The sequence below is a fragment of the Bos javanicus genome, chromosome 9 (assembly GCF_032452875.1).
Source record: "Bos javanicus breed banteng chromosome 9, ARS-OSU_banteng_1.0, whole genome shotgun sequence".
NCBI classification, from domain to species: domain Eukaryota; kingdom Metazoa; phylum Chordata; class Mammalia; order Artiodactyla; family Bovidae; genus Bos; species Bos javanicus.
The window spans coordinates 95,392,857-95,418,504 of record NC_083876.1 but is presented as its reverse complement, the minus strand read 5'-3'; the positions used below and the strand labels follow the sequence as shown (position 1 = coordinate 95,418,504).

General features: G+C 48.0%; 1 protein-coding gene and 1 long non-coding RNA gene across 6 annotated transcripts in view; one reads left to right on the top strand and one right to left on the bottom strand.

Annotated features, from left to right (window-relative positions):
* Positions 1–25,648, bottom strand: part of LOC133254244 (uncharacterized) — a 79,412-nt gene that overhangs the window by 7,922 nt on the left and 45,842 nt on the right. Inside the window, exons 6-7 of one of the 2 annotated variants that reach the window (XR_009738619.1) lie at positions 20,654–20,861; positions 2,514–2,893 (exon numbers count right to left, since the gene is read on the bottom strand). This is a non-coding gene — a long non-coding RNA (uncharacterized LOC133254244). Of the gene's footprint in view, positions 1–2,513; positions 2,894–20,653; positions 20,862–25,648 lie in introns of those variants that run through there. The other variant, XR_009738618.1, reaches the window with a different exon arrangement.
* The window catches only part of TAGAP (T cell activation RhoGTPase activating protein), an 88,299-nt gene that overhangs the window by 39,640 nt on the left and 23,011 nt on the right, over positions 1–25,648 (top strand). For 3 of the 4 annotated variants that reach the window (XM_061428441.1, XM_061428442.1, XM_061428444.1), the window contains one exon: positions 11,574–11,744. In XM_061428441.1, coding sequence (XP_061284425.1) covers positions 11,574–11,744 — 171 coding nt within the window. Of the gene's footprint in view, positions 1–10,510; positions 10,707–11,573; positions 11,745–25,648 lie in introns of those variants that run through there. The other variant, XM_061428443.1, reaches the window with a different exon arrangement.

Here is a 25,648-nt window from a genome sequence, read left to right as displayed (position 1 = left end):
TTTAAACTCTTCATCCTCCACTTAGATCATGCCTCTCCCGGACACTCATTTAGGGTATGTGTACTGACTCAGCCTTAAAGAATCCACCTGCCGATGCAGGAGACTTGAGTCCGATCCCTGAGTTGGAAAGATCCCCTGAAGAAGGAAATGGCCACCCACTCCACTATTCGTGCCTAGAGAATCCCATGGATAGAGGAGCCTGGCAGGCTACAGCCCATGGGGTCGCAGAAGAGTCCCCCATGACCTAGTGACTAAGCAACAATACACACAAAGTCAAGACAGAGGCTCCTCTTCAGGGAGGGGCTGAACAGTGTGGCTCAAACAAGAGCAAAATGTCCTCCTTTCCTTTGTGAGTGTGTGTGTGTGTGCTCAGTCACTCAGTTGTGTCTGACTCTTGCAACCGCACGAACCAAAACCTGCCAGGCTCCTCTGTCCATGGGATTCTCCAGGCAAGAATACTGGAGTGGGTTGCCATTTCCTCCTTCAAGGGATTTTACCCACCCAGGGATTGAACTCACATCTCCTGCATCGCAGGCAGATTCTTTACCCCTGAGCCTCCTGGAATGCCCCCTCTTCACTTCCTTCCCCCCAAATCCATTCAGTGCTCCAAACCATGAAACCAACCCCTTGCCTGGTCTCCCTTGCCTGCCCAGCCCCATCTCATCCTCCAGACCTTGAAGACTGATCCCAACACAGCTCCCCACTCACCTCTCTCCCATCATTTCCAAACCTCAGTGTCAGACATCTGAGCTCATTAAACCACCAATCACATCACACCACTCCTGCCGAAAGCCCAGCACCTCCGTGTGGCCTTGAGGACACTCTGCTCTCCAGTCTGATGGCCTCTGCCTGTCCGCCCCCACCCCACTGTTTCGGGATACTTACAGTTTCCAAAACACCCCGTGACTCCCATTCCTGGGCCTTTATCCTTGCTGACTGCTCCACCACAAGTCCCCTTGTCCTCCTATAATCGTGCTGGACCACAGGCACCTCCTGGGTGGGGTGAGCATTAGTCATCCTGGACCCCCACAAAGCAGAAGCTCCCCCCACCCCCAGATAAATAGAGAAGTGCCCACCCAGTAGGAGGATTTGGGAGTGTCAGTCTCTCAGTCGTGTCCAGCTCTGCGACCCATGGACTGTAGCCCGCCAGGCTCTTCTGTCCATGGGATTTCCCAGGCAAGAATACTGGAGTGGGTTGCCATTCCCTTCTCCAGGGGATCTTTCCCACCCAGGGATCCAACCCAGGTCTTCTACATGGCAGGCAGATTCTTTACCATCTGAGCTACAGGGAAGTCCCTATCCCACGAAGTCTCTTTTCAGCCAGACCATTTCAGAATGGCAGTACAGGGCAGTGCCATGATCAAGGGCAGCATCATGGTCAAGGGCAGAAGCCGGACCCGAGGTCAGCCCCAACTCTGCCCAGGGAGCTCCTCAGCAGAGTGTGGGGAGTAACAGAACCACAGCACAGAGTGGCAGGAAGGTTAGGAGAGACGGCTGTGCCAGAACAGTGGGGAAAACGCCTGGATCCATGTGGCTCTCATTTTATTTCTTTATTTCCCCTTAATCTCTCTCAAATCAAAATCCAGCTTGAGAAGTGCTTTCCCTTTTCCCTGGGAAGGAGCCAGATGTCTGCTTCCCCAGGGGAACAGGCTTAATGACAGAGAGAAGGGCGTTTGGTCCGGAGGGTCAGAGGGTGGGCGGCCACAGAGTGGTGGGCTCTGCATTCTGAAGGCCTGGAAAACCCATGGTTTACCACGGAAACCATGACAGGACTTTAGATTAACACCCGCCCTCCATTCCTCCCCCGGGGCCCCCTCGAGTGAAAGGACAGAGGCCCCCAGCGCCCGTGGAGAGAAGCCCACTCTGCGGTTTGGCTTTTCCTGTCCTCCCACTCGCTGCAGAGTGGGCCGAGCTGCTGTTGCTCAGGGACCACTTCCCTCGGAGCTCGCAGGCAGCAGAACCTGCAAGGCCAGCGCCTCTGACGGGGCCCCTGAGGCCCCAGCAGAAGCCAAGACACTTTCTGTGTCCGCCAACACCGCTCCCTTCTCTTCTGAGTCCAGGAATCTCACCTCTAATTGCTTTTGAGAAAAAAAAAAGCCCCCATGGCAGCATCATTTCCCTGCAATAACCACATCTTCAAAGGAAGTATGGTCCTACTTTGATAAACACCAAAAGGTGCCCTAAGAGCCATAGATCTGGGAAGTGTTTCCTTTAAGCATAGACTGTAAACTGCATCTTTGTGCGCAGTGATCCCTGAAGGTTTCAGCGTTAGAATCCTGTCCATTTCCCTTCCTCGGCTCTTCTCGCATCAGCTCTTCACACCCTTCTCTGCCTCTCGAGTGCTGACCCAAAAGGAAGCTCCCATGGAGATCATGGTAGTTCCACGGACCAGACAGGACCTTATTTGACTTGAGCTGGAGGCATAAAGTGGTTAATTTGATTCCCAAAGCAAGAAGTCGCTATCGCAAATAAATTAATGACTCGTTCTCATGGATGGGCTTGGAGGCGCTGGGAATGGATTAATGTTTTTTATTATCAACAAGCTTTTGTTAAACTTAACCCTGTGTCAGATGCTATGCTGGTCCCTGGGTGCTCTGTCCATTCCATCTGGAAGGGCAATTGATCTAAATAAATAACGAGTTAAGGTCTCAAAAATCAGCTGGACTCAGAATCCTCTTCAGTGTAAGCTTTGAAAGGTGTCCTGTAGTTGTTGAAATTGAAACTGCGGTGTTTATTCAGGGAGATGGTATTGTCTGTGCAGAAGGCAAAAGATTGATTTGGTGTCAGAAGACCCGGGTTTCTGTCTCAGCTCTCCTGTGTGTTAGCCGTCAGGTTTTAGCAAAGTCCTTGCACCTTGGTTTCCTCATGAGAGCACCTCCTCGGTGAATCAGAGCTGGAATTAAATGAGACAGTGTGTGCAAAGCGTGCCGTGCAAACTCAGCTTCAACACAGGCTGATTCTTTCATAGGCTTTACACATGAGGTCATTAAAACTTTACAGAGTCGTGTTTAAAAGTTGTTTTACAGGACCGCTGGCAATGCTTCCAAGCATGATCACAGACTCAGTAGATTTCAAGGTTGAACAATAACATTCCAACCCAAACAACAAAATTCTGGGCAGCCAAAATTCAAGGAGGAAATGATAAGAAGATAGGGAAAATGTGGAAATGATTAAAAAAAAAAAAAAGGAAGGATGTGAGACAGAGGGACAAGAGAAAGGATGTATATGTGGTTACATCTGACTCTTTGTGACCCCATGGACTGTAGCCCACTGGGGTCCTCTGTCCTTGGGATTCTCCAGACAAGAATACTGGAATGGGTTCCCATGCCCTCCTCCAGGGAATCTCCCCAACCCAGGGATCATCCCTTATGTCTCCTGCATTGGCAGGCGGGTCCTTTGCCACTAGCACCACCTGGGAAGCCTAAGAAAAGACGCGAGGGAAGTGTAGTAGGCGGGAGAAAGGCCAGGGAGAAATCCAGCCTCCCCGAGCAGAGGATGGGGTCCTAGAAGAAGTGAGGGATGTGGAGGCTGGGGTACCCGATGGCTTCATGCAGGAAGGGAACCGTGGTTCCTCAACCCAATAAGATCTTGGCCATCTCAGTTTCTTTGCATTTGCTCCTCCCTTTCTCTGGAACATTCTTCCAACCTCAGCCAGTCACTCCCCTCACTCGTAACAATACCCTCATTCCCCCGCTAAAGTCTTCAGTTCTCGGCTGAATTGTCTCTTTTGCAGAGATGTCTTCTCTACCACTTTGCCTGACATCACTTGACTAAATGAATGAGTAAATGGCAGGAAAAAGTTGCATAAGCAGATGGAGAGCCTGGGGTCTCGGATGCTGAATTTTAGGTAGTTTAGCACCTACTACTGTGATCAGCATTGCTGTTACTTTTTAACAAAGTGTCAAGTATCTTCATAAATGATGAAGAATTCAAATACCCATAGATTGAAGAAAAAACAAGTCTGATGCAGTGTTTTCATCTCCAATGAGCTCCAGTGAAGGTAGAGGTTTTGTTTATTCCCTGACACATCAACACTTAGTATAGTTCCTGACATATGGCTGGCACTTATAAAAAATTGACTGAACAGAGGAAGTTTAGTTCAGTTCAGTTCAGTTCAGTTCATGTCCGACTCTTTGCAACCCCATGGACCATAGCACTCCAGGCCTCCCTGCCCATCACCAACTCCCGGAATTTACCCAAATTCATGTCCATTGAGTTGGCAATGCCATCAAACCATCTCATCCTCTCTTGCCCCATTCTACTGCCTTCAATCTTTCCCAGCATCAGGGTCTTTTCCAATGAGTCAACTCTTTGCATTAGGTGACCAAAGTACTGGAGTTTCAGCTTCAACATCAGTCCTTCCAATGAACACCCAGGACTGATCTCCTTTAGGATGCACTGTTTGGATCTCCTTGTTTTAGTAAAACACTGTGGCACTTTGGCCCCAGTCGGTTGCTTCTGCTGTTCCTTTTCTAGCTTCACGAGGAAATCACAGCAGAGTCGATGCCAAAGTTGAGTGGCTGGGATAGAGCTAGAACCAGGAGCCAGCCACCCTGTTCCCTCTCATGTCACTTAACTACTGAGTGTGTGACCAGGGGCCAAGCAGAGCCCTGCATCAATAATGTGAATGTAGCTTTTCCTTTCTTCAGATGACTTTGATCCCTTCAAAGGATCACAGTGTACTCACAGATTAGTTAAAATTACTGTTAGTACTAAATTTTTATCATCTAAATGTAGACATCATTTTATTTACATTTTCTTTGTTGAATTGCTTTTATCCACCCCCCCTTTTTTTTTTCCTCTTGTGAAAAGAAGGAAAAAGCAACAGAAAAGCACTTCGTGGAATGTTAGAGCTGCCTCTACCTGGCAACAAAAACAGAATTTGCCTTTTGTGAAAATGTGAGACGGTTCTGGAGAAGATAATAAATGATGCTCCATCAAAATATGTCTCACCAGAATTCACCCTTTACCATGTTTGGTTTTGTTTTTAATTATCCTTTCTCTCTCTTCCCTTCCACAACCCTTGAGGAATTTCTGTGCTGGATTCTTAACTCTTGAGTCTTTGCAAATTTGAAATCTTCAGGAGTGTTACAGTGTTAGGTGTACATATCTCATTTCCTGCTTTCTACTAGAACTTTGATTTTGTTCAGGAATCTGCTCCACCCACTAAGCCCTTGTTTCTTTAAAAAAAAAAAAAACTTAGCTGTTTGTTTATTGTAGGCTGCATCACACCACATGCAGGGTCTTAGTTCGATGACCAGGGATCAAACTCATGCCCCTTGTACTGGAAGCACAGTCTTAACCACTGGACTGCCAGGGAAGTTCCAAGCCCATATGTCTAAGAGGAAGCTGAACCACCCTCAGTTTAATTGGGGTGGACTTGACCAGTCTAGAGCCTTTCTCTCCTTTTTGTGAGTGACTGGCCCGAGGATAGACATACAGGCCTGTGACTCCATTTTGCTCTATGAGATGAGGCATCTGGTTAAAGATACCTCTAGATGCTTTACCAGAAGCCTCTAGAAAACACCAAACGGCTCCATAGGGATATTCCCATAAGCAGTATCATCTATGGCAAACAACCTTTTCTAAAACTATATTCAGAATCCAAATTACAATAGGAAACAAGTTACCAAAAGGGGCAGTTAGTAAATATAAACAATATTTTCACATCAAAAACTGGAGGACATAAAACAATCTAAACATATTTAAAATACAAGGAAACACTGTGAAGGGAAAATATAGATTAAAAATTCAATTTATGCAAGTGAAATAAAAATAATGGATATGAAGCCTCAAAAGGTAGGCTTAATAGAAAGTTACACACAGTTGAAAGAAAGATTAATGAATTAGAATATAGAACTAAGGAAATCACTTAGCATGTGGTTCAGAAAGAAAATGTGAAGTAGAAAAGGTACAGGATAGAATGAGAAAGGCTAACGTGCCTAATTAGAGTTCTAGAACAAGAAGATAAAGAAAAAATTAGAGACTGTAGTCAGCCAATAAGTGTCTGAAATTTTTCCAGAAGAGAGAAAAAATATGAGTCTTCAAGTTGTATGAGTCTACTGAATCTAGGATAGTATATGGTAGTAAAACTGCAGAATATCAAAGATAAAGGTAAAAAGAAAAATCAGAAAGTTATTTAAAAAAAAAACCAGACAAGTTACAAAGGAATAATTAAACTGACGGTGGATTTCTAAGAAGCAATAATAGATGCCAGGACCATGAATAATACCTTTTATAATAAATACTCAGGGAATAACAGTTATCATCACAGGAATCTTATTTCTAGCTAAATTACCATTCAAAGTTAAAAGTTAAATACAGACAATTTCAGACATATGAAGTCTAACAGTTGCGCCCCCACAGAGTCTTGCTGACAAAAATTACTGAAAGGTATACTCCTTCAGCAAGAAGGATATTGAGTCCAAGAGGAAAGATGGAGCTCCCAAAACACACTAGTGGCCAAAGAAATCCATCAAATGCACTGTCGAGTCTAAATAGTTGCTGTACAGATAATTGTAATAGCTAACTGAATGTGTGAAACTAAAGTCAACATGGACCCTGCATAACAGATGATAATATCATAAAAGATGGAAGAGAAGCTCAGATGTTAAGTCATTTTTGACTTGTTCAAGAAAAGAATAGACATGCCAATCATCTCTAGATTTCGTTAGAAAAACATAAGGTCAAGTTTAAATTTTAAGAGGTAGTGGATGATGGCTAAAATAAATTTTTAATATATGCTTTCCAAACAATTATACGGGAAATAAGGAAGTGAAAGAAAATCTGATCCATTCAGTATCAGCCAGGAAGGGAGGAGCAAAAGAAGCAGAGCTATAAGATACAGACAGGAGCTGTAGTTATTCCTCAAATTCAGCCACAGTCCCGCCTAAATATCATGTAACCTGTAGACTGAATTGGAAAGTTGGTTTCCAATAACACCATTCAAAGTCTTAAAGAGAAGGACAGAGAAGAAGAAATATGTTAGCATATGCACACACATGCACACAGAAGGAGCACATAAAAAATAGACATAGCTCCAGCAGCCCCCTCTCCCTCTAACTGGTTGAGACATAGAACTTCCTTCCCCCACAGCTCATTCTGTGCTTCCTCCAGCCTCAGCCAGGCTTCCTTCAGGCTTCAGCTGATTCAAGTTCTCTATCTGATGCAGTGACTCAGCCCCTCATTCCAAAGGGGTCTGGACCCTCACTGCCCTCTCTCTCTTTTTTTTAGTTGCTATAGTTTTCCACTGGACATAGAAGTACTAAAGAACAACTCCAAATGCTCTGGGTTCCAAGTAGAGCTCCCCCCCACCCCCGTGGTGTTGAGCAAACGAATTTCCTCTCAGTGACTGACCCAGCCCAGCCTGGCAGGGGTAATGGGGCTACCACATGATTCTTGTGACATCAGATGTGTGGAGTTTTTCCACCAGCTGGGCACCTACAGTTCACATCAATCCTGACTATAACTGGAATTAGTGCAGACTGAAGCTCATTCGGTAAAGAATCTCTGCCTGCAATGCAGAAGACCTAGGTTTGATCCCTGGGTCAGGAAGATCCCCTGGAGAAGGAAATGACCCACTCCAGTTTTCTTGCCTGGAGAATCCCATGGACAGAGGAGCCTGGGTTGCAAAGAGTCAGACACAACTACGCATTCACATGCACAGATGAGAAGGTCCACGGGACGAGATCCAAACGAGTCCTGAGCACAGAAGCATGTGTCTCTGTGGGGTTGGGATGCACCATCCTCCCAGCTTGTGGGTGTGCTCACCAACCTGTAAACTTTCCAGACGCCATATTTTTGAGGGTTTTGTGGAGGCTTCATCATATAGGCATGATCAATCACTATCTCAAGCTCCATCTTCCTCCCCTTCTCAGTGGATGAAAGTGTGAGCCCGAAAGCTCCATGTTTCTGATTATGGCTTAGTCTTTCTGGTGACCAGTATCCCCAGAAGCTATCCTGGAGTCCACCCAGAGTGACTTGAGACACTCTTAGCACCCAGGAAATTCCAAGGAACCCTGTCGGGAGCCAGGATCAAAGACTGAAAGTTAAAATAGTCTCCTAAATGCTCTTAGCACTTAAGAAATTACAAAGATGTCAGAAGCTGTGTGCCAGGAACTGGGAGCAGAGACCTAGAGACAGATTTTCAGCGATTCTTTTCCTTTTGGTTCTGTGGCACCTGGCACCCCCTCTGGTCAGACGGCCATCTCAAGTGCCAATTCAGCCGGTCCCCTGGGGACACATTCCTCCCTTATAACACAGTCTCCTAGAATGCCTTAAGTTTGGGGGCAAGAGGAAGAAGCAAGAGAGTCTAGACGTGTTATCAGATGTAGTCTTGAGATTCCTGGCCCATGGGTACTGGCTAAGGCAGAAACGGCGTGGCTTGAAGAAACCCAGTGGACTAGCACAATCATGTCCATTAACTGAGAAGGTGAATCCAGTTCACTTGGCTCTCCTTTTCTCCCCAGCTCCATAGGCATTCCCCATGTTGCTTCACCAGCCTCGCCTAATGCGACCTTGTAGGAGATCCACATTTGTAATTATATCTCCCTAGCCTGGGGCACTGGGAGCTTTGACCTCTCTGAATTTCTCAGCCTCTCACCAGACAGCATAGCCATCCAGGCTACCAGCTCGTCTCGGCAGAGAGAGGACCTCTCGTGGCACAGTCCCCTACTCTGAGGATACAGAAGCTTGTCCTCGGAGTAGCAGGGCTGTCCTTCCAGGAGTTGGGGAAAGCAGCTCTTCCAGGGCCCTGAGCTGCCCATCAGTTTAAGACACAGCACAACATATTGAGTCCACTCTACCCAGTCTCGTCACCCTGAGTGAGACAAGACCTCGGGCACTTCAGAGAGCTTGGCCACACCACCCGGCAGGCACAGGCCCCTCCCGGAAAGGCCCTGCCCTTGTCCTCCTCCGATTGGACTCCGTTGCTTTAACAACCACATAGCAAGTGTAGCCACAAACAAGATGGTAGTCTCCTAGGTCACTTCTGACACCCATGTCACTACTTTGCAATCATATTTCACAGTTTATGTTTTCATCTCCTGTCTTGGCAAAAATAGAAACAAAGTCCAAAAAAAAAAAAAAAAAATCCAAGGGCTGATTTGGTGGGCATTAAACACCCTACTCTGTCTCCCAGGAGAAAAAAACACTGACCATTTATTGATTCGCATTTTCCTTCATGTGAGCAGAAAATGTAACATCTTGGTGGGTTGAAGTGTCCTTGTGCCCCGCCATCAACTGAGTTTGTAGAAAAGGGAGAAGTCGTATATTTGGCTTGTAGTTTGCATAGTCACCCACAGGGAAGCCAAAACGAGGCAGACCAACACAAAGCCAGGCTGCCTCCATCGTGACGAAATGGGAAAACACCGGCAGGTGTTGGCAGGGGGTAAAGCAGGAGCTGGGAGAGCAGCTGTCAGGTGTCAACAGCATAGCTTTTAAAGTTTCAAGTCATAGAGGAATCGGGCTGTCTCTGGAGTGTGAGCGCCGTCCCAGTGTGTCTTGTTGACAGGCCAGAGATGCGCTGCTTGCAGTGTGTGCTAAGTCACTTCAGTTGTGTCTGACTCTCTGCGACCCCATGGACTGTAGCCCGCCAGGCTCTCTGTCCATGAGATTCTCCAGGCAAGAATACTGGAGTGGGTTGCCATGCCCTCCTCCAGGGGATCTTCCAGACCTGGGGACCGAACCCACATCTTTTTACATCTCCTGCATTGGCAGGCAGGTTCTTTACCACTAGCGCCATCTGGGAAGTCCTGTGCTTCTTGCAAAGAGCATGCCAAGACAATCTTCTTGGCAAAAAAAAACGTGCTGGGGGAGAAGATGCTGAAGACAGCCGTTATATCAAAGTCTGGTCCTTCGTGTGCTCTGGCTCTCACAAAAATAGGTTTAGGAGGAAGACGCCAATGTCTGTTTTCTCCCCAAGATCAGTCTGTTATCTCCCAGTGAGGGTGACATCTTTAAGGAGAATGAATTTACACGATGATTTAAAAAAAAAAAAAAAACACAGAAAAATTCAGGGCAGCATCTTCCTTGGGACCTGAGGGTGCTGCCAGCCTCTTGCCCTGAATCTCTGCATGCAGATAACCAGAGGTACCCTGGTGGCAATGTGAGAGATGGGAACTAAATGCAACCGTAGTTCTTGTTTATTATTTCAAGCAGAAAATTGTTGCAAATATATATATTTAGGACTGACAGGTCAGCCTGCCCCACAGAGTAACTGGACTTGGTCCAGATGGCCAGCACAAGGCCTTATGTTAATCCCTGGAAAAATGAGAGAACTGCTACAGTGACCTTGTCCCTGCCCTCTCCCCTGTCCTCCACCTCTCCCTCCCCGCCAATCAGAAGCCCTCCCCGTGCCTGCTATCATCCAAGTTTGCTGTTCTGTGTTAGCACTGCCACGTGCCTCTGAGATGCTTGAAATATTTTGAAAATATGCTGCGGTTAAGTGATACTTATGGGCCTGTGTTTTGCACTGGCTATTATTCTTATTATTCAGTTGCGAGCTACATCCAGATAAAGTGGTCCTCCCCTCCTAAATCAGGGACGGTGAGGACCACTGCCCACCCTTGGCTCTCAACTTCACGCCCCCACTGCCAAAGTCATGGTTCTTTTCTGCCCCCAGTTCTCCTGGTGAATTGCAGCTAGGAGCTTCATAAAAAACAGAGCTTGATAAGGGTCCAGAAGTCCAGACATATCTTGCTTTTAGGGTGAGTGTTCCCTGCGTGTCCAGAATGTGTTTTCTCCCATGCCTTACAATAATTATGTTGTGGTACATGGAGTGGCCACTAAGATTGAAAGGGAGACTTTCAAGCTTGTTCTTGTCAAGAGGGAATGTCTTAACACTAGACTGTGCTTTATTCATCCTTCAAAGTGCCTGCTGGATTCCAATTCTTTTTGTAATTTTTTTCTTTTCATTATTAAGTGCCTACTATCTGCCTGGCCTTAAGCTTTTCTTTTGATCTACCGTGTGGTGCTTTTTATTTATACTAACAACACAGCTGGGACTCTCTTAAAATGAGGCAGGAGGAAATGTCGTTTGACATGTTCTGCTGAATTTTGGTGCTTGCCACAGAGAGCGATGAAGACAAAAATCCCCATCTGTTATCATGGCTTTTATTATCAAAATGCTTGGCCACTGAGAATGTCATTGTATGAGTTGGGGGCTGAGATGGGAATGGCACCCACTCAACTCTACTAAAGACGCTGTGTCTCTGGTTCTGTGCCAAACCTCCAACACAAGCCTACTCTCCGCTTGGAACTGGGGACTTGGGGGAATTTCAAGGCATATGTGCCAGTGGGTGCCTTGTCGAATCAGGCCCACTGACAGCTGCTTCCTCAGAGATGATCCACAGAAAGTTTTGCTAGTGCTCAATCTTTCTGAGTACTGTCTGGATACTGGATGGCCAGCTAACCAAATGACAGGGATGGATAACAAAGAAGGCGAGAGGACCCCGCCTCTGAACTGGGGCTGCTCAGGTCTTACAAGGCCGCTGGCTTAACCTGAAGCACGTCCACAGTAGCACTCCCGAGTCAAACAGAGAAGACAAACCAGATTCTCACTTGCTTTTATCCAGGTCTTCCACGAGCTACAGATTCGAACAGAAGCTGCCGCTCTCCGAGTTGGGGGTGGTCTCCTGTGACAGTGAGGAAGAGGTGGACAAAGATGAGGCTGGCCGCCTCACCCCCAGGGGAGGAAACACCATCTTCTTTACGATGGCCTCGAAGCCTTGTGTCACCGAGTTTCCGTAAGTGCCACCAAGTTCAGCAACAGGTTTTCAACCCTAAGATCCACAGGAAGGCCCTGGTCCTTTAATAAACTCACAGCTGTTACAGCAAATCAGAATGTGAAAATTTGTCCCCTCCAGAAGCAACCAGGGGCGATCTGCATTATTATTGGCAGAGGGCTGCCTCAGAGTGTGTTTTGGCTTTTTCCTGCATTTCATCCAAATCAATGCTTTTAAAGAAATAAGGTTGTGAGCAAAGATGAGAAAGGAAGAGAGACAGCTGAGTGCTGGTCATTCACTACCGATTCGAGGACTCAGGCTACCAGTTAGGTTTATTTCCCTCAAAAAGATTTTTTACACAAATAATAGTACTTCTTTTCGTTAAAGCATGTTTGTGAGCCGGGAGCCCCATGAGTGAGTGTATCATATAGGAGGTTCGGTGAGGGAACAAAAGCGGCTCGCTGTCCCAGTCTTTCATGAGAAGACTCAGAGCAAGCTTAGTTTTCTGCTCACAGCAGGGTTGATGGGGGTGTTAATTTCCTTATTACACACCATCCTCTCCAAATGCCTTTATGCGTCACGGGATTCTCACATATATCAAAGCGCTGCAAGGATTATGATACAAGCATAAGCATTATTATGACTGTTCCTTCTTGACATTGGGAACGAGTGTCCATGTCAGCTGTGTCAAGAGACTGAAGCCTCAGGAAGGGCAAGACTCGTTCCTTCCTGTGGGCCTAGAAGGTAGCCTAGAAAAGGCCCACTTTGTCTCCCGCGTGCTCCACTTTGTCCCCCACGTGCTCCACGTGTCACCCTCGTGTTCCACGTGTCTCCCGCGTGCTCCACGTGTCACCCACATGCTCCACGTGTCTGTCTCCCACGTGCTCTGTGTCTCCCGCATGCCCCGTTGACCCTCACAATCCACACGCAGTGCTGGGTGTCCTTGAATCGTCACCCCACACAGAATCGGGTAGCCCAGCCCACGGTTTGCTGTTGGCCTCTGAGCCTGGCACATGATAGCACTCAAAAAATTAGTGTTGAAATGAATTGGATCGTCCTGCTCTTCTCTCTACACCATCTTCATCTGCGCTCACCATCCAAACTCAGCTGTGCCCTCGGTTGGCTGGCAGGAGCCATCTGACTTAGAGACCCAGGTGAACGGCGCTCAGGGCAGATGGGGTGAGTAAAGTCTCAGGCTTTATACACACATTCACCAAAACCAGATTTCGAATAAGGAACTCTGGACACCTGGAGAGAGCTTGTGTGTGGGACCCTCAGTGCTCAACAGCAGTCTGTCCTTCCTTGTCTGGACAGTGCCTGACTCAGGTTCTAACTCAGGCTCGCCAGCCTGAGAAGCCTGCACGTGTGCTCAGTCACTTCAGTTGTGTCCGACTCTCTGTGACCCCATGGATGGTAGCCCACCAGGATGCTGTGTCCATGGGGATTCTCCAGGCAAGAATACTGGAGCGGGTTGCCATTTCCTCCTCCAGGGGATCCTCTGGACCCAGGGATCAAACCTGGGTCTGTTAACGTCTCCTGCGTGGGCAGGCAAGGTACTTTACCACTCGTGTCGCCTGGGAAGCCCAAGCTCTGTGGGGCTTGGAAATGGCTGGAATCTGAAGCCAAGGAGACCTCGGTTAGAATCCCGGGCCTGTCTTTTCCTGCCTATTTTCTGTGGCAGATCCTCCCACATTCCCCAGCCTTGGTTCCCTCACCTGGACAGGAGATGACCTTAGCTGCTGGACGGAATCGTGCGGACGGGGAAGGGGTTGCTACACATGCAGTTTGGAGGATTGAGAAATGAGGCTGCTCAGATGACATCCTGCACACTCAGCAGGCGCCTGGATACCTACGCCAGCCTCTCACTGTTTTTTCTCGGTGGGGAAAATCTGAGTCAGGGAATATGGGCTTCTTTGCCAGGATGGTTGATAAGATTGGAATCATCCCTCAAAGCGTCTGATCTCAGCCACTCGGGGGTGACTTCAGAAACTTTCTAACAAACCTCCCTACTTGTTTCAGCTTGTTCTGGCAAACCACTTAGTGGCCCAGTATGGAGTCCGAGTGAGTGATATAGAGCAGGCACACACCTGCAAAAGGGTCAAGAAGAGGGTTCCCTTTGCAGCTTTGGAAGGGACTGTTTGCACCCAAGAAGTACGGTCAGGTAAGACAGAGAGGTCCACTGGGCATCTCTGTGAGGGAACTGGATCCTGCCAACTTTGTAGCCAGAGGCTCGGGGCTTGCGCAGGAAATGGCTGGTGTTACATCACCCTCCTTTACTTGCTACAGTCCTCTAGAAAAGTGGCTTATGTCTTATCCTTGCAGGAGGTAACTGTGGTCCTATAAACTTTACAGGAGTAGCTCACATGTATAAGGTAGGAGCCAAATGTTTCTGGTACACAATCTTGGGAGGAGTCTTCGGAGAATAGTAACAGCCAGCAGTTACTTCGCGCTCACTACTCGCCCAGCTCTGTTGTAATCACTTGACATACAATAAATCACCCATTTCCCTTCTGACACACAAGCCCGAGTCTCCGATGAGGTAAGAGTCTTTCAAACCGGGCTTCACAGACGGATTTTCTTTTTCCAAAATAGTTTCCTCTAAGTCATACACAAAACTGTTTCTCTTACTAATGTTGGAAGTCCCATGCCATCCTCTATCAGGTGACCACGAGGTCCCCTGTGTCACGCTGGACTAGGTGTCCGAGGATGGACGTGCCCTTCAACCAGCTCCTGCAGTGTGGTCGCCAGGATATTATGGAATCTTACCTGCTCTCTTTCGTTTACCCAGAAGAACTCTATTTATTGATGTAATACCCCTGTGGGTCAACCTGCAAATGCAATGCTTCTTTTTATGAAAAGGAAGTTTCCAGATACCATGTTGTTATGAAAATTAAATGAGGAAATACACGAAAGCCTCCTAGCCCAGAGCCTGTCACATAGCTGTGCTCAATGAAAGTCAAGTATTTCACAGCAGTAATACAGAGGAACTTTCCAACCAAAGGAGACAGCGTATGCGAAGGGAGAGGCTGAGTGATCGGAGAACTACAAGGATGTACTGGTCAGCTCCAGCTGTGTAACAAAGTGCCCCAGACTACAGGGCTCAAACAACAGAGAGTTACTGTTGCACAGTTCTGGAAGCTTGAAGGTCAAGATCAAGGTGTTGGCAGGGTGGCTCCTTCTGAGGGTTGAGGGTCTGCAGTGGGAGAGTTGATGAGGGGCAGGGCAGGCCAAACAAACAGATAAGACAAAATGACCAGAGACCAAATCCTTAAGGGCATTAGAAGATACTCAGCGACTATCAATATGTCATCGGTACTGGGCTAAGGAAATTCACAGGTAGATAAGGTGTGACCTCTGACCCCAAGGAGCTGTAAGCCTGGTGAAGTCAGGCCCTGATGAGATCATCCGAGTGGTGGGTTGAGTTGACAGTGAGGATGACGGAGAGCACCAGGAAGGAGCACCTCACCCAGTGCTTGCCTGGCGTGGACCAGAGAGACGGGGTAAGGACACCCCAAAGTCCTGAAGCACCCGAGTCCTCAGAGCTGGGCCAGAATTGGGCTGTCCCCCTGCTGTGCGGGGACGAGCAGCCACAGAGGCTAGGCTTTACTGAAGCCATGCTGGCCCCTTCAGGGGTGTGTGCTGCTCTGTGCTCACACCCTCACACGCACTGCCCAACTCTGCAGGAGGCACACCCGGACACCCAGGGATAATCAAGCTGGATCTGGTAGGAGGACGCAGCCATGGATGTGAGAAGTGAAACATGGAGGCAAATTGATGGGTCTCAAGAAGGAATCCTAGAAAACCTAGACAGCAAATTAAAAAGCAGAAACATCACTTGGTCAACAAAGGTCAGTCTAGTCAAAGCTATGGTTTTTCCAGTAGTCATGTATGGATGTGAGAGTTGGGCCATAAAGAAAGATGAGCGCCGAAGAATTGATGCTCTTGAACTGTGGTGTTGGAGAAGACTCTTGAGAGTCCCTTGGACTGCAAGGAGAGCCAACCAGTCCATCCTAAAGGAGATCAGTCCTGAATATTCATTGGAAGGACTAATGCTGAAGCTGAAGCTCCAATATTTTAGCCACCTGATGCGAAGAGCTGACTCACTGGAAAAGACCCTGATGCTGGGAAAGATTGAGGGCAAAAGGAGAAGGGGACGACAGAGGATGAGATGGTTGGATGGCATCACCAATTCAGTGGACATGAGTTTGAGCAAATTCCAAGAGATAATGAAGGACAAGAAAGCCTGGCGTGCTGCAGTCCATGGAGTCGCAAAGAGTCAGACATGACTTAGTGACTAAACAACAAGAAAGAAAGAATCAGGTGGGATGGTGGGCGCATCTTGGTTTCCTGAGGCTGCAGTTACAGATCAGCACAGACCCGGGGGCTTGAAACAACAGATATTTAGCTTCTCGCTGTTCTGGAGGCCAGAGTCCAAAGCTGCAGCATCGGCAGGGTGGATTGCATCTGCACACTCAGGAAGAGCCGCTCCAGCTGCCCTCCTGACTCTGGGACGCGGAGTTCCAGGCATGAGTTCAGCCTCTGCCTCCGTCCTCACACGGCCTCTCTTATGAGGACGCCCTTCACTGGATTTAGGGCCCACCCTACTCTGGGGTGATCTCACCTCCAAAACCCTTACCTGAGTTACATTTGCAGAGACTGTTTTCCGTACGAGGTCACATGCACAGGTGCAGGGCGTTAGGACTTAGACTGCTGGGAGAGGGGCCACAGTTCAACCCACTGCAGGCAGTTAACCTCAAGTCCAGAGAAGGAGGGTAGGATTTGCTTTCCTGTTGCTTTTTTTTAACCTTTTATTTTGTATTGGGATACAGACGATTAACACACAGCGTTGTGATAATTTCAGGTGAACACCAAAGGGACTCAGCCAGACCTGAACAGGTATCCGTTCTCCTGCAAACTTGCCTCCTACCCAGGCTGTCACATGACATTGAGCAGAGCTCCGTGGAAACGGGGAGGATTTGGGTTGGGGGGCCAGTAGCATCTGAGCTGAGCCTTGCAGGGAGAGGCAGGTTGGACCTTCGAGAGGAGGGAAGGCAGTTTCAGCAGAGGGAAGAGAAGTGAGGACTCAGAGACAGAGCACCGTCCCAGAGCACCGCACAGAGCAGCAGCCACGCCGGAGGAGGGGTGACCTGGGTCCTGCCTCTGTCTTTCTTGCTGTTTCGAAAGTTCCCTCCATCACAGCCACGGCCACTACCGCAACCCGACACTGAGCTCAGCCACGTGGCGGGAGGTATCAATGAGGAATGCCCCCTCCCCCGTCCCCACAGGGCGGTGCCCGCTTGGCCTGCCCTGGACCACTCTGCTCCAGGTCCCCCACAAACGTTTGTGCTCAGTCACGAGTGTCCAAAGAAACCTGGGTGACCCGCAGAATAAGCATCTCCCGGCACCCCAGCTTGACGAGGTACTTTGATAGTGAAAAGGTGTTATTTGTATTGAGAAAAATAACCCTTGGTATCTGAAGGAGAAGACTACAAAAGCTCCATGAGATTTTAAGGAAGAGGGTAACGATTCCCACCTGGTGATTGTGGCAAGGCGCTTATTGGCTAGTCTGCAAAACGCCTAGCCCGTAGGAAGACCCTGGCAGTGGCAGGAAAGCAACCACCGGCAGAGTCTGGAAGACTGTCTTGGGCTCTCACTTGTTGTTGAGTCTGTTCACTAGAAAGGCTTTAGGGACGCTGGCCCCGTAGGAGGCAGAGTGGGGCGCATTGGGTGGAAAGGCACCATGTGACCTCACTCTGAAAGGGCTCAGCTGTCAGCCTGAGGGATCGTTGCTTTATCCTCCAGCTAAGGGGACCTCTGGAGAAGGAAACGGCAACCCACTCCAGTATTCTTGTCTAGAGGACAAGAGGAGGAGCCTGGTGGGCTGCTGTCTATGGGGTCACACAGAGTCAGACATGACTAAAGCGACATAGCATGCATGCATGCATTGGAGAAGGAAATGGCAACCCACTCCAGTATTCTTGCCTGGAGAATCCCAGGGACTGCGGAGCCTGGTGGGCTGCCATCTATGGGGTCGCCAGAGTCAGACACGACTGAAGCAACTTAGCAGCAGCAGCAGCAGCAAGGAAAAGCTGCCTACATGCTTAGTTGTGTCCGACTCTTGGCAACCCTTTGGACTGTAACCCTCCAGGCTCTGTCCATGGGGTTTTTCTAGGCAAGAATACTGGAGCAGGTTGCCATTTCCTCCTCCAAGGGATCTTCCCGACCCAGGGATTGAACAATGTGTCTCCTGTGTTTCCTGCATTGCTAGGCAGAGTCTTCACCAGCTGAGCCTTAGGGGAAGCCCAAGGGAAAGCTAGTCCTTAACCATCAGCAAGGTCAGTGTTTTGTGCTAGATTAAAACAACAGAATGGGAAAGACTAGAGATCTTTTCAAGAAAATTAGAGATACTAAGGGAACATTTCATGCAAAGATGGGCTCAATAAAGGACAGAAATGCATGGACCTAACAGAAGCAGAAGATATTAAGAAGAGGTGGCAAGAATACACAGAAGAACTGTACAAAAAAGAGCTTCACGACCCAGATAATCACAGTGGTGTGATCATTCACCTAGAGCCAGACATCCTGAAATGTGAAGTCAAGTGGGCCTTAGGAAGCATCACTACGAACAAAGCTAGTAGAGGTGATGGAATTCCAGTTGAGCTATTTCAAATCCTGAAAGATGATGCTGTGAAAGTGCTGCACTCAATATGCCAGCAAATTTGGAAAACTCAGCAGTGGCCACAGGACTGGAAAAGGTCAGTTTTCATTCCAGTCCCAAAGAAAGACAATGCCAAAGAATGCTCAAACTACCACACAATTGCAGTCATCTCACACGCTAGTAAAGTAATGCTCAAAATTCTCCAAGCCAGGCTTCAGCAGTACATGAACCATGAACTTCCTGATGTTCAAGCTGGTTTTAGAAAAGGCAGAGGAACCAGAGATCAAATTGCCAACATCCACTGGATCATCAAAAAAGCAAGAGAGTTCCAGAAAAACATCTATTTCTGCTTTATTGACTATGCCAAAGCCTTTGACTGCGTGGATCACAATAAACTGTGGAAAATTCTGAAAGAGATGGGAATACCAGACCACCTGACCTGCCTCTTGAGAAACCTATATCCAGGTCAGGAAGCAACAGTTAGAACTGGACATGGAACAACAGACTGGTTCCAAATAGGAAAAGGAGTACGTCAAGGCTGTATACTGTCACCCTGCTTATTTATCTTATATGCAGAGTACATCATGAGAAACGCTGGGCTGCAAGAAGCACAAGCTGGAATCAAGATTGCCAGGAGAAATATCAATCACCTCAGATATGCAGATGACACCACCCTTATGGCAGAAAGTGAAGAGGAACTAAAAAGCCTCTTGATGAAAGTGAAAGAGGAGAGTGAAAAAGTTGGCTTAAAGCTCAACATTCAGAAAACGAAGATCATGGCATCTGGTTCCATCACTTCATGGCAGATAGATGGGGAAACAGTGGAAACAGTGTCAGACTTTATTTTTGGGGGCTCCAAAATCACTGCAGATGGTGATTGCAGCCATGAAATTAAAAGATGCTTACTCCTTGGAAGGAAAGTTATGACCAACCTAGATAGCATATTCAAAAGCAGAGACATTACTTTGCCAACAAAGGTCCGTCTAGTCAAGGCTATGGTTTTTCCAGTGGTCACGTATGGATGTGAGAGTTGGACTGTGAAGAAAGCTGAGCGCCAAAGAATTGATGCTTTTGAACTGTGGTGTTGGAGAAGACTCGTGAGAGTCTCTTGGACTGCAAGGAGATCCAACCAGTCCATCCTAAAGGAGATCAGCCCTGGGTGTTCATTGGAAGGACTGATGCTGAAGCTGAAACTCCAATACTTTGGCCACCTCGTGCAAAGAGTTGACTCATTGGAAAAGACCCTGATGCTGGGAAGGATTGGGGGCAGGAGGAGAAGGGGCGACAGAGGATGAGATGGCTGGATGACATCACTGACTCAGTGGATGTGAGTTTGAGTGAACTCCAGGAGTTGGTGATGGACAGGGAGGCCTGGCGAGCTGCGATTCATGGGGTCGCAAAGAGTCGAATATGACTGAACTGAACTGAAAACAAAGCAAAGGGCTAACAGTTGTCTGATGCTCTGGGGCAGGCTCAGTGAGTGTTAGGTCGCTGGCCTCTTTTTCTGCTCCCTTCAGGGTAATTCAGGACTATCCAGAATGCTATTATCTAACTAACTGGAGACACATTTCTTTTGCCTGCAAAAGATCGGGTTGATACAGTCTTTAGAAAGTTGTGTTTGTGAGATGAGCCATCAGTCCTGGCTGTCAAGAGAATCCTTTTTAACCAGTCATTTAGCTGCTAGTTATTTTGTAACCCACTTGCGCTCTTACTGTTAAAAATTTGTTAATTTCTTAATTAAAAAAAAAAGACTTGTAAAAAGAAAAAACCCCCCATTGAGTCAGATTGAGTTAACTCTGCCCTGGGCATTTCCATCCCTTGACACTGAGCTTCTTAGCAACAGCCAGGGGTGGGGCTTTTTGGCAAATGCTGTTTATTCACCTTTCAAAGAGACACTCATTGCAAGCAAATTTAAAAGGAAATTCCTGTAAAAGCTTTTTTTTTTTTTTTTCAATGATAGTCTTTTGTTTTTTTCTCTTGCCCATAACTTTCTGGAAAATTCTACTTTGGGCTGAATCTTCTCATTATTGTTTTCAGTATAAATTTGTTTTGTTTTTCATTAATGGAAAGTTCGAGGGGTGAGGGAAAATCCCTTCAGTAGCTTTTGAGTTATAAGATTATGAAAAATTTACTTTTTCCAATTAAAAGAAATCTTTGGACTTTTTCTTCATCAAAGCTTTTACCGGTGAGGACTGCTGTTAGACTCTAAGCAGGGGTTTGCAACACTGACTTCAGCTTGGAACTCCTTGAGGGGCTTTTAAGGTACGGATACCTGAGTCCAAAGATTCCAGAGGAGTTGACTGGGTCCAGCCGGTGCCCTGGGATCATTCCAGGGGCCCCTGGGTGGCTCTGACGTCCAGGCAGCCTTGAGCAGCGCTGTTCTAAGACACAGCCACCCTGACAGGCAACCTCGAAAAAGGATGCAGCGGTCTGCAGATTCCAGAAGGGAGAGCCAGTTCTCACTCAGAGTAGTTTTCTTCCTGTTAAGAAAAAACTAGTTATACTATGTGAAACATAAAGCTCTGAGGAAGACGTGAAGGAATGAAAGCCTTTCTTTTCCCCCGTAGCATCACTAATGACCACGGGCACGGCACCCCACTTCCTGTTGGTTGGGGGGAGGCGGGCTCATTCATTAAAACTAGCAGTGAGGAATCCCCCGAGCAGCTTCAGACAAGGTATTTCTCTCCGGGCTTGTGGGCACCAGTGGATGAGAGAGGGGCTCCGGGGAACCAGCCAAAAGGCTTCCTGGCCCTGTGGCCACTTCCTCCCTCTGTTCAGGGAGCTCTGCCTGAGCCCTTGTAGATATTTTCTACAGAGTCTGTCTACTGGGACAGCCGAAATAGACTTCTCTCCACTGGTCATGCTATTAGTGGGACTTTCAAGGCAGACCGCAGAGAAAACCAGACTCAGTACTGTGTAGGAAGTACCTTCTCCCTTCCCATAAGGGCCCCCAGGCGGGAATTTGACCCCGCTTCCTCCTCCTCCCTCCTGACTCCAGGCCAACACTTGGATGAACCCAGCTAGTGATTCTGCCACCACGTGAGGACCTCCATCAGCTTCAGCTGCAGAGTCAAGGCCATGCATGCTCTATACTCACAATGTCCCTTAGAGGAATTTATTTTTTCCACCAGCCTTAACTGGATGCCCCTACATGCCAGGCAATGTGGAGAGAGTATTGCTCTTGTAATGAGACACAGCCCCCTGCCCTGACAGAGACAGAAGCAAAGCACTGCCTGAGATGTCCCCCAGGGCCTCCCTATCAGCCTTGTTTGAGCATCAGTCACCTAAAAGTCCTAAGGAAGGGTTTTGATCACCGTGAAGTGTTAACATGCTGACTTTAGAATAACTATAATTTTGTACCAAGTCAAATAGCAGCACAGAGTAGATTAACAATATAGACAAGTGTTGGTGACAAATTCCCAATAAATATGGCTGCACGCATGTTCAGTCACTCAGTTGTGTCCAGCTCCTTGCAACAACCCCACAGACTGTAGCCCACCAGGCTCCTCTGTCCATGGGATTTCCCAGACAAGAATACTGGAGTGGGTTGCCATTTCCTCCTCCAGGGGATCTTCCTGACCCAGGGATCAGATCCATGCCTCCCGTGGCTCCTGCATTGGCAGGCAGTCTCTACCACTGGGCCACCTGGGAGACCCCATAAATATGGAGGAACAACTTAAAACAAGTTATCAGTCACTTAAAGTCTGTGTAATAGGAAGTGACCAACATTCATCTGTTGAGCCACAGACCCCTGGAGACCCGTTGAGAGACACCAGGCAGGCTCCCCAGGAAGACAGTGGGGGACCCTCTGCTGTTTGACGGTTACAGCCATGCCACAGGGGTCCCCGTGTTCCTCAGGGGACTCGGGCTCCTGTGTTACTCTGGGTCCCAGATTTGGCTTCTTTTTCAGGGGAAGAAGTAAATTCCTTTCTTGAGAAAAAAAGCAGTACAGGAAATATTTATATGTTTTATTCATTTAATGGATTCTGAGCAAAATTTGTAATCTCCATGTCCAGAGATGATTGCTGAGATACCGTAGAAGCTCCCTTCCTTCCTTAACGTCTTTCAACCCACCATGACTAAAACCAACCAAACAAGCAAAAGTAATGCAGGAAGGCAAACGAACCACAAAATCAAAACCCACAGGAAGGGAGGTATCCCGCTCAGGACTCAAAGGACACAGGCGGCCTGCACCCAGGCTGCTCGTGCCAGCCTCTGCCTGGAGGACTCATCTGCAGGAGTCGATGTCTTTCATCTTTGGCCATTCTCGTTGACAGTTCCGGTGGCGGGATTTCCATGTTACGTTGTCCCACTGTTTGTTCCTGGGTGGACCTTGCATGTTTTCTTTTTGAAACCCTGTCTGCCCCTCCCTCCACGGCCAGCAGGAAGGTAGCACCTCCTGCAGCGATGGCTCCAGCCCTTCTCGGGAGCGAGGAGAAGGCCACGGGAGCCCCTCTGGCTGGCTCCAGAAGCACTCCGCTGTGGAGGATGAGCAAAGATCGGCTAGACAAATTTGGGAGGCATTCCCTCAGACTCGAGTGTTGAATAGATTCCATAGCACAGTCCGTTGAGTTTGTAGATTAATTCCCGTTGTTGGATTTAGGCAAACATCCTCTATCCTGCTCTCAGAGTCCCTAGTTATCTATAGAATTCCCCCCCTCAGTTAAGAAATGTCTCACGTATTTATCTGGTAGCCTGGCTTTTTCTGTGAAATGCTTCCAATTAGAGAAAATGGGAACTGAGTGACTTTTGTTTAAGGAAGTCCCATCTGCCTGATCACATTCAGGAGAGTTTGAGAAGGAGAAGGAAGAGAAGAACCGCCAAAATTTCCTCTTCGGTGATTATTTCTGAATAAGAACTTGAGCAGTCTCACTCAAGAAGGTGGGGTTTTCATCCCAGTTAACTGACGCCCCTCTGGAGAGCCAGAGCCAGCTTACAAGCCCCACCACCACCACCACCACCCTGCCCCGGGCCCTCCGGACTTCCTGCCCCTCTCCCAGCTCCTCACTTCCAGTGACTCAGGCTTAAGCGTCTGCTGCTTCAGAGCCACTTGCTTTCCTCTTCCCTTTGTCGTTATCTGTAGACTTTAACATCAGGCAGAGAGCTGATGCTAAGTCCTTAACAGGGAAACAAATGCAGACATCCTTCCTGTCAGTGAAATATATGTCTATGGATTTACACATACACACACGAATCCATATGCCAAATCCTTAACTCGAATGAAGTACCTTAGAACATGACGGTGTCTTGAGGGGCCTGGTGTGAGGTGATTCGGCTAAAATGAGGCTGTTGGGATGCTCTGTGACACAGTAAGAGCCAGTGTCGTTATGGAAAGAGGAGGTTAGGACACCCAGAGAGACCCCAGGGACGTGCACCGCAGAGGAAAGGCCGTGTGAAGGCACCACGGGAAGGTGGCCGCTCTGCAAGCCAAGGAGCAAGGCCTCAAAGAAACCAACCTGCAGACACCTCCATCTTGCCCTGCTAGGCTCTGTGCTTAGTTGCTCAGTTGTGTCTGACTTTGCGAGCCTGTGGACTGTAGCCCACCAGGCTCCTCTGTCCTTGGGATTCTGCAGGCAAGAATACTGGAGTGGGTTGCCATTTCCTCCTCCAGGGCATCTTCCTGACCCAGGGATTGAACCCAGGTCTCCCACGTTGCAGGCAGATTCTTCACCATCTGAGCCCCCAGGCAAGTTCTAGCCTCTAGAACTGTGACAAATACATTTCAGTTGTTTAAGCCACCCAGTCCGTGGTGTTTTGTCGTGGCAGCACTAGCAGACCAGTGTGTGTGTGTGTGTGTGTGTGTGTGTGTGTGTGTGTGTGTGTTCGTGCACACGCAGGCACATGAGTGTAATATGAGGAGGTAAAATCTGAGTGGTTAGTTAGGAGGCACAGCCTTCTGGTTTAATTACTCCTAGATGCTGAATCACATGAGTATGTTGCCCAGTAGAGGCCCTTTCGAAACTGTGGCGTGAGAAGCCCCATTCCCCACCCCCGCCCCGGCTCCACCCTCCTGTCCACAAAACCCTAGTGGAGCTGGGGCTCCCCTCCTTCCACTGAAGAACCAGACTGTCTCCACAAGAGCTAGGTTTGAGTTCCCACCATCAGAACCGAGATTATGAATGCTGTCAGCAGTTACTGACTTGGAAAACTGAAGTGATGGGAATGCAACACAATACATGCTCCTTGAGCCTGGGAACCATGTCCTTTTCCCAAACTTTTCAACACCCAGTTAAGCACTTAGCCCACTGACTGACTATAAATAATATCAGAAGTAAATTTACAGAAGTAGTTCAATTCCCGGAGCCCTCAGAGACAATTGTTCTTTTCTGGAATTTGTTTCAACGTATTATTCAAAGTTCTGGCAACCTTAGCCTTCAGTTTTGCATCTGAAAGCTTCCTGGTATATAATTTGTATCCATGGGTACTGATTTTTTTTTAGCATCCTTCACTGGTTGATTTTTATTTTACATCTCTACAGTCTGCTTTAAATTTTGTTATCATGAAAAATGGATCACACTCAGTGTGAGAAATACCGTATCAGTAGTTCCTGTTTATTGTTGTTGTTATTTAGTCGCTAAGTCATGTCGACTCTTTGGCAACCCCATGGACTGTAGCCCGCCAGGCTCCTCTGTCCATGGGATTCTCCAGGCAGGAATACTGGAGTGGGTTGCCATTTCCTTCTCCAGGGGATCTTCCCAACCCAGGGATCGAACTCGTGTCTCCTTGCATCTCCTGCATGGCAGGCAGGTTCTATACCACTGAGCTCCCAGAGAAGTCCCAATAGGTCATGAAGCTGCTTTAAAATGAAGACTCCGGCTGAGAAAGAGGTTAAATCAGTGCTTTTTAAAATCAGTACTGGCAATGCAACGAAGAGCTGGCCCCATGGCCCTTGTGTAGAAGTCAGGAGAACAGTTGCTGGAGTCCCTGTTGGTCTCAGGCTTCTATTCCTGAGTAACAACCACCCCAAAAACAGTCTCTTACACAACAGCAGTTTCTGATTTTCCTGACTATATTGGCTGGAGCTCCTTTGCTGGTTTCACATGTCCTCACTCAGATGACACCCTTCAGCCAGAGAGTCCCTGCGGTCTGCGAGTGGGTGCTGGCTGGGCAGGGCGGCTGGCCGCTCCTCCACGCAGCCTCTTATCCTCCGGGAGGCGAGCGTGGCTGCCCACACGGCCATCTCAGAGCCGCATGCAGGAGAGCAAAAGTTGGAGCTTCTGGGCAACTGCAGACCCAGGCATCAGAAAGCACATGACATCCCTTTTGT